General features: G+C 37.6%; 2 protein-coding genes and 1 long non-coding RNA gene across 3 annotated transcripts; 1 reads left to right on the top strand and 2 right to left on the bottom strand.

Moving 5' to 3' along the window:
- Nucleotides 1-574: 574 nt before the first annotated feature.
- LOC116211029 lies at nucleotides 575-4,311 on the bottom strand. Its single transcript, XM_031545220.1, has 6 exons — nucleotides 4,219-4,311; nucleotides 3,161-3,493; nucleotides 1,583-3,046; nucleotides 1,332-1,534; nucleotides 1,173-1,235; nucleotides 575-1,049 (listed from the first exon to the last, which is right to left on the bottom strand). The coding sequence occupies exons 1-6, from the start codon at nucleotides 4,309-4,311 to the stop codon at nucleotides 575-577; spliced, it is 2,631 nt and encodes an 876-aa protein (XP_031401080.1).
- On the top strand, nucleotides 4,310-5,629 carry LOC116211028 (GDSL lipase-like). The gene is made up of 4 exons (XM_031545219.1): nucleotides 4,310-4,548; nucleotides 4,632-4,779; nucleotides 5,372-5,517; nucleotides 5,602-5,629. The coding sequence occupies exons 1-4, from the start codon at nucleotides 4,310-4,312 to the stop codon at nucleotides 5,627-5,629; spliced, it is 561 nt and encodes a 186-aa protein (XP_031401079.1).
- Nucleotides 5,630-8,914: 3,285 nt separating this feature from the next.
- Nucleotides 8,915-11,457, bottom strand: LOC116210449. Its single transcript, XR_004157501.1, has 3 exons — nucleotides 11,244-11,457; nucleotides 10,232-10,284; nucleotides 8,915-9,175 (listed from the first exon to the last, which is right to left on the bottom strand). It is a non-coding gene; the product is annotated as an uncharacterized LOC116210449 (long non-coding RNA).
- Nucleotides 11,458-14,656: the final 3,199 nt, after the last annotated feature.

The following is a 14,656-nucleotide window of genomic DNA, read 5'->3' as shown; positions in this document are numbered from 1 at the left end:
CTTATTTGAACACTATAAGAGCAGAAGAATGACGCAGCGGAGCTAATTGCAATCTCTTGATTCGCGCACGAATACCAGACAACAACATAGATGGAATCATTACCACGCTGTGTTCGCGGTAAACTCAGCACAAAATCCATGCTAACATCCTCCTAAGGCCGCGCTGGAACTGGTAACGACATATACAACCCAGCATTGGTAGCTGTCCCCTTGGAAACGTTGCAGACCCAACACCTTTGCACATACTTCTCTACCTCCTTGCGTATGGTCGGCCAAAAATACGAGCCCTGCACTAATAACGTTCGATCTCGCCTAACATGGCCCTCTCCATGCAACTCCTTAATAATCTTCAAACGGAGGTTGCAATCTGGGATACCAAATTGGTTGCCCTTGAATAGAAACCCATCATGTAGCAAAAATTCTAATTTCTCTCCAGCACGAACTTTCCCCAAAACATTAGAGAAATAAGGATCAGTCTCAAGCAAATCACGAAGACAGTCAAAACCAGGTACTTCTATATGCAGGCTGACCAAGAAATTGCTCATGCGGCTCAATGCGTCAGCCACCCGATTCTTCACCCCCGACTTGTGCTCACCACGAAGGAAAAACGTTGTAAGTAAGCAATCCATGAGGCATGCCGTGGGGACACCTTATCTTGGCGGTGAAGGTGTTTCAACACCTCGTGGTCAGTATAAAGCACAAACTCCCGATGAAACAAATAATGCCGCCAATGCCTGACTGCTTGTACTACTGCATAGAACTCCACAACATAGGTATTGTACTTTAACTTAGCCCTAGACAGCTTCTCACTAAAATATGCGACAAGCCTATTGTTTTGGCTCAAAACTGCTCCAATGCCCACTTTAGAAGCATCACAATGTAATTCAAAGGGCTGAGCAAAATCAGACAAGACTAATATTAGGGCAGTCATAAGACGCATCTTGATAAGCTGGAATGCCTTCTCCGCTTCCTCCGTCCACGCGAACTTTCCACTCTTCATGCAATCTGTTAAAGGCGCCATAATTGTGCTGAAGTGAGGGATGAAACGCCTATAAAAGGAAGCAAGTCCATGGAAGCTGCGAACTTCAATAAGTGTCCTTGGCTGCGGCCATTGCTTCACCATTTAGATCTTGGACTCATCTACCTTCAGTCTTTCGCCGGAGATCACATACCCAAGGAATAAGACATTCGATGCCAAGAATACACACTTCTTAAGGGCAGCATAGAATTTCTCCCTGCAAAGCGCACACGGAATTGCCCGCAAATGCTAGAGATGCTCTGCTTTATTAGCACTATAAATCAGAATATCATCAAAATAAACGACAACACACTTGCCGATGAATGGTCGCAAGGCCTGGTTCATCACATGCATAAAAGTGCTTGGTGCGTTAGACAGCCCAAAAGGCATCACCATCCACTCATACAACCCTTCACGTGTCTTGAAAGCTGTTTTCGACTCGTCGCCGGGCTTTATGCAAATCTGATGGTATCCACTCTTCAAATCCAGTTTCGTAAACACCGTTGCACCACTGACCTAATCAAGCAAATCATCCAATCGTGGAATTGGAAATCTGTATCGTACCGTAATTTTATTAATGGCTCGACTATCCATACACATGCGCCACGAGCCATCCTTCTTGGGTGTAAGCAGGGCCGGAACTGCGCAGGGACTCAGGCTTTCACGGATATGTCCCTTGGCCAGCAACTCCTCAACCTGCCTCCGCAACTCCTCATGCTCCCCAAGACTCATCCTGTAATGGGGTCTATTTGGCAGTGCTGCTCCTAGCTCCAAGACAATTCGGTGCTGAATATCACGCAAGGGTGGTAAACCATCGGGAAGCTCATTAAGAAAGATGTCCACAAACTCAACCACTACGAGTGCGGCTGCGGTTGGGATTGACACTTCAGCAACCACCTCTTTTCCGATTAGCACATAAACTAGCTGTGACTCGTCCACCTCTTCTTCGAACCTCGCCAATGACAAGAGTTTCGTTTCTCCACTCATACAAGGTGGTTTCTCCGTCTCTCTGCTGGGCACTAGCACTATCTTCACATTCTCGAACATAAAACTATATGAGTTAGTCCGTCCGTCATGAACTACACGGCGGTCATACTGCCAAGGCCTCCCCAACAATAAGTGACATGCATCCATCGCCACCACATCACACCACGCAACATCTTTATATTTCAAGCCAATGGAGAAAGAAACCAATGCACGTTCTAATACATTAACCTCGCCCCCTTTTTTCAGCCATGCCAGTTTATAAGGCTTAGGATGTTTCTCCGTCTTGAGGCCCAATTTTTGCATCGTCTCTACAGAGACAATATTCTCACAACTAGCAGCATCAATAATAAAACGACACACCTTTCCACGGACAGTGCATGTAAATTGAAAAATATTGTGCCTCAGCCAATTGTCGTCAGCAACCTTAGGCGTTAAGCATGAACGCCTAACAACTAGTATCGTTCCTGTGTCTCCAGTCACTAATTCCTCATCAACGACCTCCTCACTATCAAATACTGGATCTTCGGCTTCATCCAAATCCTCTTCTTCACCTTCCTCCGTGTCAACGAAGAATGCCTTTTTGCCAGCGGTCTTCCTGCACTCGAACTGTCTGTGACCAACCTCACCACATCCAAAGCAACTCATCCCATTACCCGTTGGTCTATTTGACTGGCTTGTATTGGCGATATTTCTGTTGGCTACCCCTCCAGGTCGGTTCGCTGCACCACTACCACCACTACCTCCATAACGATTCGCACCACTACTGCTCCCTATATTGGAGGTATTCCCGAAATCGCTATTGCGTCGGGACTGCTTCTCAACTTGTAGAGCCCTTTGATGTGCAGCCGAGACACTGGGTGGATCAAACATATTGACGGTGTCTTGAATCTGCACCCGTAACCCTCCAATATACCTCGCCACCAATTGATCTTCAGTCTCATGTACCTCATTCCTGACTATAAGTTGAAAAAACTCCGTGGTATATTCATCTATCGTTCGAGTTCCTTGCCGTAAGTTTTGCAGACGCTGGTACATCAATCTCTGAAAATTGTATGGCAGAAAAATGGCTCACAAGTTCTTCTTCATCTTCTCCCACGTCACAATTTTCGGCTTGCCCAATCTGCTTCTGATTAATTTGACTTGCTGCCACCATGCCTTGGCTCGGTCTCGCAATCTGATTGCCACCAGCGGTACACGTTTATCTTCGGGCACTCCTTTAAATTCCAAGATCTCCTCAACAGTGGCCAGCCAATCAAGAAACTCCTCAGGGTTAAGGCTGCCATGAAATTCTGGAATTTCAGTTCGCATCCCAGACTCCCAACGCCTCTTGTCATCCTCGATAGGACGCCTCCTGTCATCTTCAATAGGACCCCTTAGCTGCCCACGTGGGATATCCGCAAAATAATTTTCTCCCTCTGACTCCTCGCCAGATTCCTCTTGCTCGGGATTAGGGTTAGAGTTAGGATTCAGGTTAGGGTTTTCTTGATTCTGGTTCCCATAATGTGAAGTAATTATCCGAAGAGAACAACCAAATAAAATCCCTAAGTCGAGCTACCGAAAAAAAAAAAAAGAATAATCCCTATATCAAGGCACAAAGGATTTCAGATTGACAAGTGTTGGAATTTGAGAAGTTTTGTAACGCAAGCCCATCCAGTGTACTCAAGATGAGTTTTAATATTAAGTTATTGGCAGTCATTAGGGTTGTTAGTAGCATTGAGATTCATAACTGATGGTTTGGGGTCATTAAGTACTGATATATTTTCAATGTCTTGGTCACACCAATCTTATAGTTTTCATTCAACTATTTATGTCGTGCTTCTAATAAGTGGTATCAAAACCATTTACGGCTATTGCCAGGGGTCAATCAAGACAGTTTCGAAGGATTCTAGATTAATGGTCACGAGTCTTAGTGCCGAAACAGTCCAACCTCACACAGCGAGATCTGACAGGAGAATTTCACGAATTGGAAGATGCAAATGGAGGTGCTATTTGGATTCCTAAAATTGACAAAGAAAATCGAAAATGGGTTCGAGGAGCCAGCGACACCAGCTTATTTGACACTGAAAGAGCAGAAGAAGATAAAGGACAATCGCAAGAAAGTTCATAAGGCTCTCTTTTACATCTTTCAAGAAGTGGATGTTTTTTATCTTCGATGAGGATCTCTTTTACAACTTTGAAGCAGTGGATTGTCCGATCTTAGATAAGCCAAGTACGCCGATGCACGAATCAAAAACCAGTCTTAAGTTCGACCCATCGAGCATGGCAAAATCAAGACTTGCTTCCTCCTTAGTCCTTATTCCTGGCATGTCTCGCGAGTCTTCATATCCGAGCTATTTAGTACGTATCAGGCAAACAAAACACATCCTGCTGCTCCTCCTTGGGGATTCCCTTTTCAGTCCTGGAAACAATAACTACATCAAGACTAACGCTGAAAGTCAGACCAACGTTTGGCCTCACAGAGAAACGTACTTTGAGTATCCAACTGGAAGATTTTCCCATGATCACTTGATCCCGGACTTCATCGGTAATACAGGACCAATTTGGTTCTTTACCTATATTACTTAATTTCAGCTACTATTGGACGATTTTGATGAACTTTCGGCTAACCCAATTCATTTGATCTCAGTGGAGTTAGCAAACTTGTGGATGCTGCCGCGGCCTTTCTTCTGCCTGGAAATTACGAGTTCACGGTAATGCTGGAATTCTCCTCTTCTACAGGTTATACCTTTGAGCGCACAGCAACAAAACTTCAAGAAGGTGTAATTGGAGTTAAGGTAGAAATTAGGAGGCAGAGAGCAATAAGTACAAGAGCCCTTTCAACGCAAACTCCTCCATTCTTTGGACATACTCTCCCGAGCAGTATGTTGGCATGATGATCGTGTAGATTAGAACTGTAATTAAAGTAAAAGAGCCTCTTTCTCCTTGCTTGACACCAGAATGATATATGATTCTTAGAACTGATTAGTTGTTTGACTCTTTGAACACGTCCAATAAGAGGAATCAGTCGACATTTCTGGAACTATACCATAAAGGAGAGTGGAAATTTGGGTTCGTAGGAGTGGGACCCCTGGGTTGTGTTCCTGCAATGAAACTCCAAGTGCTGCTTTCAGGGAAACCAGAGGGCTGCTTCGAAGATGTTACTTAGCTTGTCAAGTTGCAAAACAATGCCCTGACTAGGCTTCTTGGGACGATGCTGTCGGTACAGCTCAAGTGGGTTCAAGTATGCTTTCTGACTCCTACACTGCAATAACCGAGTGGATGACCAATGCTTCCAAATTCGATTAATATCCAAAACTCATTGTGTCTTCCGATTCTCATTCTACTTTATGATTTGGTCCAAACAAGGATATATGTTGCAATGCTTAGGCGAGATTTAGTACTGAGAATCACATTCCTGTCAAAGCTTCTCACAGGTTTCAAGAAAGTGTAGTCGGGGGCAGTCCTTACCGGGGAATCTTCAGTTGCGGGGGTAAGAGAACTGTGAAGGAGTACGTGTTTGTTCAAGAACCAGAGTTAGTATATCTTCTTCGATTCAGTCCATCCAGCCGACAAGCAGCTTGCTGAGTTGCTCTGGAATGGATCTCCTGATGTGACAGGGCCTTACAACCTCAGAACATTGTTTGAGATCCTCCATTGAGCAAGCTAATCTAAATCGATCATCGACCCGTAGCACCAATCTCTAAGCTTGCATTTGGTTTTCGAGTTGGATATTAATCCAACTCAACTTGATTTTGTTCATTGATTGTAAGTATTGACAACTATATTGATATATGAGTACATATATATATATATATATGTATGTATATATAGATATGAAAATAGATGGGAAATTTATTATTAAAAAGTTGATATATATATATATATAGATGTGAAAGTAGATGAAAACTTATTATTAAAAATGGTTCAAAAAATATTTAAAAGAATTTATTATTAAATTAAATGAAAAGATAAAAAGTAGTTATTGTATTATTGAATTAAGGGAAAAAAATCAAGTTGAGTTGAGTAAGATTTTGATTTCGAAACCAAATGAAATAATTGACTCTCAGGGACATGCTTGAAGAGAATATTACCGATGAACAATAATGAGACCTCGACTTAGTGATTCGTCTCTTTAATAAATGGACTGGAGATATGGCAAATAGGCTTTCGAATATCCTTATTCTACTTTCTACGCTTCATAGGATAAATTAATGAACCAGCTAGAAATCTGGCCACGGCCACCTTTCGACATTAACAGTGAAGCTCGCCTGACACAGCTGCGGCCACCACCCGAACCTCTTCCTCCCCGTATATCCAAGATCTGTTCCCAACTCTCATGCCAACTTTAGACAACTTTTACATGTCCGACCAACAGCATAGTATTGCTTCCTGGACCATGGTCCTCAGCCAACAAAGTAGCGGACAACAGGTCGCATTCCAAAGGGAGATAGTTCGAATGTTGTCACTAATAAATTAGGTGCTTGAACATTAAAAAACACGATCTCTGTTCCTATATCGCGGAGGGCTGCACCCGCACTTGGTAAGCTGCTTTTCCTAGCTTATTGCCTCATTCAACATAATTGATGCTATATTACTGTCCTCGGTCCGTGTAGCTCTCGCTACCAGTTTGTCAGACCGAAGGGTGAGAAATCAGCATTGAATGGATGTGATTTTCTTAGATTTAATGGCAATTGGTTCTTAGGTTATATATATATATATATATATATATACTAGTACATAAGATCGTGCAACGATGCGGAAAGAATTATCGAGTTAAAATGATATACAGTGTCATTACCAAATTTTTAATAGAATAATATTTGTTGTCTTACCAAAATAATGGAATGTAAACAAAGTACAACTTGGACACTTTATTAGTGCTAATATAAAATGGAAGAGGCATATATAATCTACATAGTACTCGTATATACATATAATTGATTTTTTACTTATTTTAAGATGGCCAGCGGTACAACCTATCAACAAGCAAAAAAGATGTATATCAAAGAGTGACGTAAAAAAATATAAAAAGATTGTACACCGAAAAAAGATATAAATTTTTTTATAGGTATCAGTAAAGAGCAAAACAATTATAGTTCATCCACAAAGCCAAAAAATACAACTCTGACTAACAACTCTGAAATAATCTAATATATATACATATTAGAGAAAGAGATAAGAAGACACTTTTGATTAAGGAGAGATAAAAGGGTCATGCTACGCTATAATTTAGAATTTTTATTTTTGAATTCTAAATAAAAATTCTAAATCGATACTATTAATGCAAGTTAAATTTCTTTATACACTGCCTACAAAAATAAATTGATAGTTTTTCTAGAAAACATTAATTATCACATATTGCATTAGGGTCAACGAAATCAAGTGAAAAATATCTATTAACAAGAGATGTCTCAATCTCTAGTAATTGAAGGGAAAAAAAAGTGGTAGAAAAGGTATTAACAAGATGTCACGTGCCTCTTAAAGTAGTTATACATAGTAGCTACGAGATCTCGAACTCTTCGCTTGGCCAAATTCAACAGGTTGCTTCTCTATGTACAAACCATTGAATCTTGATGTCTATAGGAACCTTACAAAATGAACTTTTGTTTCAAAAATTAACAGGATTTCACAATGTGAAGAAATCAAATAAAATATAGGTCAAAATTCATTACTTATCATAACTGTAGAAGATTCAAATCTCCGTATCTCTTGAACTTCTCAACGAAAATGAGTTTTGCATATTCCTACGTCTTCCTTGTGATCATAGGAGTATAAACATATAAGACCTTCGTAAAATGAACATCTTTACAATAAGTTGCCATTCAAACATGAAAACTCATAATGATTCGGTGACTTCCCTTCGCACACTAAAAAACAAATCAAATGTTTTCATTGTCATCCATACTTTTTCAGACATACAGGTTCAGTTATTTGGGGTCAAAAAATGTCCCCGTAGCAGTAAAATCAATCCTCGCAAGAATGGAGAAAGGACTATCCCCAATAGCTCGAACAAGAAGAAGAAAAAAGTAGCTTGCTCCATGGAGTCCAATGCTGTTATGAAAGAGGATGTGATTGTTTATGGTAGGTCGACCTAGAGGAAGAGAAAAGTGTTGGGCTTAGTAGCATCACAAGGTGCCGATAACCCCAAGATGAATATTGGAGATACTGTCCTCGACCATTCGATCAAGAAGAAGAGAAAAATAATATGCTCTCTAGAGTCTGAAGATGTTGGTAATAGAAAGGACGGCACCAGCCCTGCATGTGGATCATCGACCTTCGCTTCAATTAATTCTTCTTCCTCTCTGCCAAACATTAAGGATAAGTGAATTCATTACTTCAACAAAAACTTATTATATAAACCTAATCAAATTATGTGTTAGTTATATTTGTTTCTCTTTGATGTTTTCCACCTATTATTAAATTTGTTCTTATACCTTTCCTTCTAACATTTAACTACACTGTTTTTCGTTTTTTTTTTCTTTCTTTATAGTGAAACAAGAAAAAAAATTTGGAGGAAAAGGGATATGGCCCAATAAATTCATTGAAGGCATTTGATATAAGTTGGACTATAAAGGTGAGAGTATTTTGTAGAGAAATCATAGAAGAGTATCAAAATTCAAAAGGTTAGGGAACCATCCAAAAAATCCTATTCATGGATATCGAGGTACATTTACTCTATCTTTATTATTATTATTGCTGCTGCTGCTGTTGTTTATAAATATCTTGAATAATAAAAAAGGGAGAAAAATATATTCACTGAATTCCTTTTCTTCAATGAAGGCTGATAGTGCAAGCCATATTATTCAACAAGGCAGTAGAATTATTCGAGCATGATTTACGCAGGGATGTGACCTATTTTGTATTTGTCACGACCCGAAATTTCAATAGAATTTTTTCTAAATTTCATCAAATTCATTATTACATAAAAACTTTTCACATAAAAACTTACTTCTCATAAATTTCCAAAGTATATAGCCAATCCATCAATTCTAATAGGTATATACACTTTTCTGGAGATTTCTTTTTCGCTCTCACATCAGTGATACAACTAAACAAAATCTTCAGATCGTAACATTCTAAAATCCATTCTATACAGAAAGGATATCTATTAAATAACTAAGGTTCCTACTTAGTCCTCCAAGCTGATCTCCAATATTAAAAAAGTGGTTCCTCCGGCAATTGCAAACTTATCTGAAAAAATGTATGCAGAGTGTGAGCTGCATCTCAGTGAGCACTAAATTCCAAAGAAAAATGAATAATATTAAGTGATAAATATATTTTAGACAACCAAATATTCATATAGATAGTCGTAGCATAACCAAGTCTATCAATTAATTCACCAACACAACATATTAGACAATACGTACAAATGATTACTAAGTTCATTCACCAACAATCAATTGCCCTTATAACCATATAAAACTATTATTAGAATTAACATTTAACCCAACATCATCTTGCATTCAGAGCCTAACTAAATCAAATTAGCAACAACACAGCTTCCACAAAATAATTCAGACAATCAAAACAATCATAACGTTTACAACAATCCAACCAAACAAACAACATACAACACAACCAAATCAATATAGCTATAGGGTTGCATTTCCTTGCAACAAAGTTATGACGGTACCGTGACCCCGCACATCTTGCTCATACCATTCTCAACTCTCAATATCCACATCTCATAAGCGGGGGCCGCCTATTAATCTCTGACGGTAAGAGTTGACCTCAATTTGTATTCCGCCAGGTCTTAGCAGCCGATCAAGCCCTTTTTTCTATTCCGTCGGGTCCAGCGGCCGATCATGCCCCTATTTATATTCCGCCGAGTCCAGCGGTCAATCAAGTCCCTATTTATATTCCGCCGGGTTCGGCGGCCGATCGGGCCCCTGTTTATATTCCGCTGGGTCCAGCGACCGATCAAACCTCTTTTATAATCCGCCGAGTCCAGCGGTCCCATGGCTATAGTCAAACAATCACAAGCATACACACCGACTATGTTCCGCAATCATTCAGCCACCATCACCTCTATAACTATACATATATACATATATATATTGTTTTACAATAGAATGAAGTACTCACATAATATATATATATATATATATATCATTTCACAATGGAATAAAGTACTCACATAATATATATATATATATATATATATCATTTCACAATGGAATGAAGTACTCACATAATATATATATATATATATATATATATCATTTCACAATGGAATGAAATACTCACCTAACTCCATCGAATCAAGCCTTTCAAATGCCGGAATTCAGTCTCCTCGGTCCCTAACCAAGTGTAAGCATAACAAGGACTAAATTATGCATACACGATACAATACAATATCACACCACTTAGCACACCCTTTTTAGATTAACTATTTCTTTTTAGAATTTAAATTACAAGCATAGCCCCTTTGGCTTCAATAAGAACGGATCATATATTATAACTAGACAATATAATAATCACTATTCTTATTGGTGCTAGCTGAACTCTATTTCACTTCGAAAATACTTCTATAATCAAGTTTACCTCTATCTTGTCTATACTTCCCCATCAGCCCCATCTAGTATTTTATTCACACAGAAGTCACTAAGACTTACCCTTATAGCATCACTTAACTTACACAATTAACTGATGTTTTGTTTCCTCAATTTATCACTAATCTCACTTGACTTAACCGGCAAAACCATCACAAGGCAACTATCATTATCAGATACCTCCATAAAGCTCTAACAACCATATGTCCCAACTAATCGAAGAAGCAAATTCCACCATATTATAAACATAGCAGACCAATCTCAAAAAAAAATTTTAGATAAATTCAATCAAAGTTCCCTACACTCTCAAATTAACACTAACACTACTTGCCCATTCTTCCTATCTACTTCCATTAAACCGTTGCTTCTAAGTTGCCAACAAGAAGTCTAAAATCAAGTCAACAAAGCCAAAGGAAAGAGAATCAGTTATGTACTAACGCATTACCATAATATAATTGCTCTTTCATGTAAACTAGCCTAAAGGTAACTAAATGCCACTATAAATATTTCTTCCCTTTAATTAGCTTGCAATGTTTCCTTCAATTGTTGCCTTCTCAAATTCCTACATCTAAAAACAACTAGATTAAGCTATCACCCAAAATTCCTTTGATCTAATAACCCAAGTAATCATAATTCTTAACTTACCAATTGAAGAATACAATAGAATTCAAACAACAGAAAGAAATCAAAATAGGAACTTCACGTACCTAAAGATGTCCGCAACTAAATTGGGTTCCCTAATTCCTCACATACTAACTGTCGGGCCTTGCTCCCGCCTTCCCCAAACCTCTTCTTATTTCTTCCCCACTCACCCGTTCTTCCTCTCCTGCGTGCTTTCCGAGCTCTCAGCTTCTTCTCTTGCTCCCTGCTCCTCTCTATCTCTAAATCCTCTTACCTCTCTCTCTCTCTCTGTTCGTTTCCCTTTTGCCCAGAACAAACAAGGGTGAAAATAAAACAGAGCTAAGAAGAAAAGGAAAGGAAGAAGTCAAAGGCGGTGGAGAAAAGAGCTGCTAAAAACAAGAAAGTTGGACCACGTGGGTCCATTCTGCACTTTTCTCTTTCTCTTTCTTTTTTTTCGTTTTTTTTTAACTTACCAGCCACAAAAGAAAAGAAAAGGACAATGAAAAATGACAAAATGAAAATTGAGGCGGCGGAAGAGATAACAGAGGGAGAAGAGGAGATTTGCTGTGGTAAGTTTCACCATTAAGAAGCCAACACCCTAATCAAATCATCATTTTATTTCCATTTCTTTTTATTATTGGTATTATTATTTCCAGTTGTTTTAGAGTACTTGGAGAACAGAATAATAAATCTATAAATAGTATACATTCTATATAGATATATATGTCTGAAAATACCATTTGTAAAGCAAATATGATTTACGCAATATAATGCATATGTATATATTTCTATGTATATATGTGAAATTTGTCGGGTCTCATAGTATCTGATTGAATGGTCAAGAGAGTAATCAGTGAATATGTTAATGCGCATCATAACATGGAACTAGTTTGTCTCGACGACAAGCTCTTGATTGAAAAGGCCAAGAACCCTATACTACATGATACTATGAAGTATCATTTGGTTTCATTCTCAAATATACACTTACGCACTGCGAAAAGAGATGTCGTAGGTAACATTTACGTGCTTCATTTAGTATTAATATCTTCTAATTCCATGCCATATGAGTAGTTACTTAAATATATTTATGTACACACTGGTTGTGGCATTTAGATGCAATTGGATTGGTTGTCAAAGTTAAGGAGCTCTCTCAGTGTACAAGAGGAGGCCTAACCGAAGTATTATATAGGCGCAGTGTTACCTTAAGAGATTCAGAGTAAATATACGTATACCTTCTCTTCTTTTCCAATATCTTTTCATTATATTGTATTATATTATAGTAAACTACACTATATCATATCATATTATATTATGTTTTATGTTATATATGATATTTTATATATATATACACACATATATGAGAAGTATATGTAAATAAAGTTCTTATTCGACTTATTATTACTATTACAATTTTTGTGTTTATAGTGGTTTATTTACTTAAAAGAAACATATATAACATTATATATATATATAATATATGGATTTAGAATATTGATATAATATAATTATAAATATACATACATCTTATTTAATAATATTAACATTGTTTGCAAGGTGCAACTCCCTCATATTTATCTTGCGGGGTGATATGGCCGAATAGGAAGGACAACAATTGTCACATATAACCTCGTCACAACCAATCATAGCAATTTCAAAAGCAAAAGTGTCAACATTTGACGGTTCAAACGTATTAATTTCTTGCATTTCAATTATATATATTACATTCCGCTAATCTTTAACAGCTAATTAAAAGTTGTTCGATATGCATTATGAGGTTGTCTCTCTCTCTACTTTGTCCATAACAAAGTTCACATAAATTCATCTAATGCTGAGGCCGAAGATTTGAGATTAAGGTAACTTTTACGTTTTATTTTTTTTTTCCTTTTAATTAATTTAACTGCTATGAAACAGTGACTAGAAATAGAACCAAATGAAGGAATTATTTTACATTATTCAAATAATAAAATCAACTGAATCATAGGATATCCAAAAATGATGGTGGTGTTGTGATACGTTATCTCACATGAAAAAATTGAGAAAGAAACCACAAGTTTATATGAGGTTTGGGTCTAGCAACCTACGAGTTTAAGCTTTTGGGGTGCAGATGAGCTCAAGTCTGTGTAGGTCCAAGTGAGAATTTTATATGGTATCAGAGCAGATTATGCTTCTGCGCGCTTGTGTGGGCTCACACAACGCCATATTCAGTTTCGAGGCAACCAAGAGTGTGCCCTATGTTAATCGGGTCCAAGAGTGGCCTGGTCCAGTTCCGAGGTAGCTAAAGGTGCACCTCTAGTTAAGCCCGAGTATGGAGCTGGCACGTGTTGGACCGCACGTTGCTAGATGAGGGCGGGTGTTGAGATACGTTATCCCATATAGAAAAATTGAGAAAGAAACCACAAGTTTATATGAGATTTGGGTCTATCAACCTATCAACTTAACATTTTGGGTTGCAAATAGACTCAAATTTATGTAGGTCCAAGTGAGAATTTTACGGCTGGTATGGACAAAGACCTAAGGCCTATAAGGAATGTCAACAACGAGAAGATAAAAATATATGATCTGATGGAGCATGGACTTCTCTCATTTTCAGGAAGCAAATGCACAATATTAATGCATTACGGTCAATATTACATTTCAAGAAATTTAATATTTATTGTGCATTTATGTTTTTATCTTATTCACACATATATTATTGTCCAACTAATATTCTAATTAATTAAATTTTATGTAGAATTTATATTACTCGATTATGGCGATGATTATTCACATTGATAATGGAAGTCATGGTATAATGCATGTGCAAAGTCTAAAAGAAAAGTCACCATTCATAAATTTGCAACAAAATGTTAAAATTGTGGGAATGACGCTGGAAAATACCTTTCTAGGTAAGAAAGTTCGATAAAGGCATTTTTATTTTACATCAGCACATGTGGATCAATTACCTTATGTTACTATAAAAAAATATATAGGTACATGTTGCAAGTTGCTGCTGATGATGGTAGCCGACAAGCATTCATAACTATGTTTGACATAGCTGAAAAGATTATTGGGCTTCCGATTGATACCCTCATTTCATCCATGAAAATGGTAAGCCAAACATTTCGGTAAATATAGTAATAGTAGTAGAAGATTAATTAATTGCACAGCATTTTAAAGTAAGCATTTTGGTCTTCAATTATGGTAAAAATATATATTATTAATTACTTCTATATCCATTGAAAAATAATTTTTTTTTAATTTGCTAGGATGAAAACAACATTCCTTACCATGAAGACGTAGTAATGCTGAAAGGATGGACGTGCACATTAACAATAAAAGTGGATAATTCAAGCAACAAGAATTGTGCAATTGGTAGGATTATCGTGCATAAAGCATACTTTTGAGAAAAATAAGTGCGTTGATGGATATGTACATTTCTAATATATATTTTACACCTTTCAACCTCATTTTGTTAGCAATATTTCAAGTACCGTAGTTTCACTTTTCAATACAAATTTAC

The sequence above is a fragment of the Punica granatum genome, chromosome 6 (assembly GCF_007655135.1).
Source record: "Punica granatum isolate Tunisia-2019 chromosome 6, ASM765513v2, whole genome shotgun sequence".
Lineage (NCBI taxonomy): Eukaryota > Viridiplantae > Streptophyta > Magnoliopsida > Myrtales > Lythraceae > Punica > Punica granatum.
The sequence above is the reverse complement of the archived record's forward strand: the minus strand, read 5'-3'. Positions and strand labels throughout refer to the sequence as shown.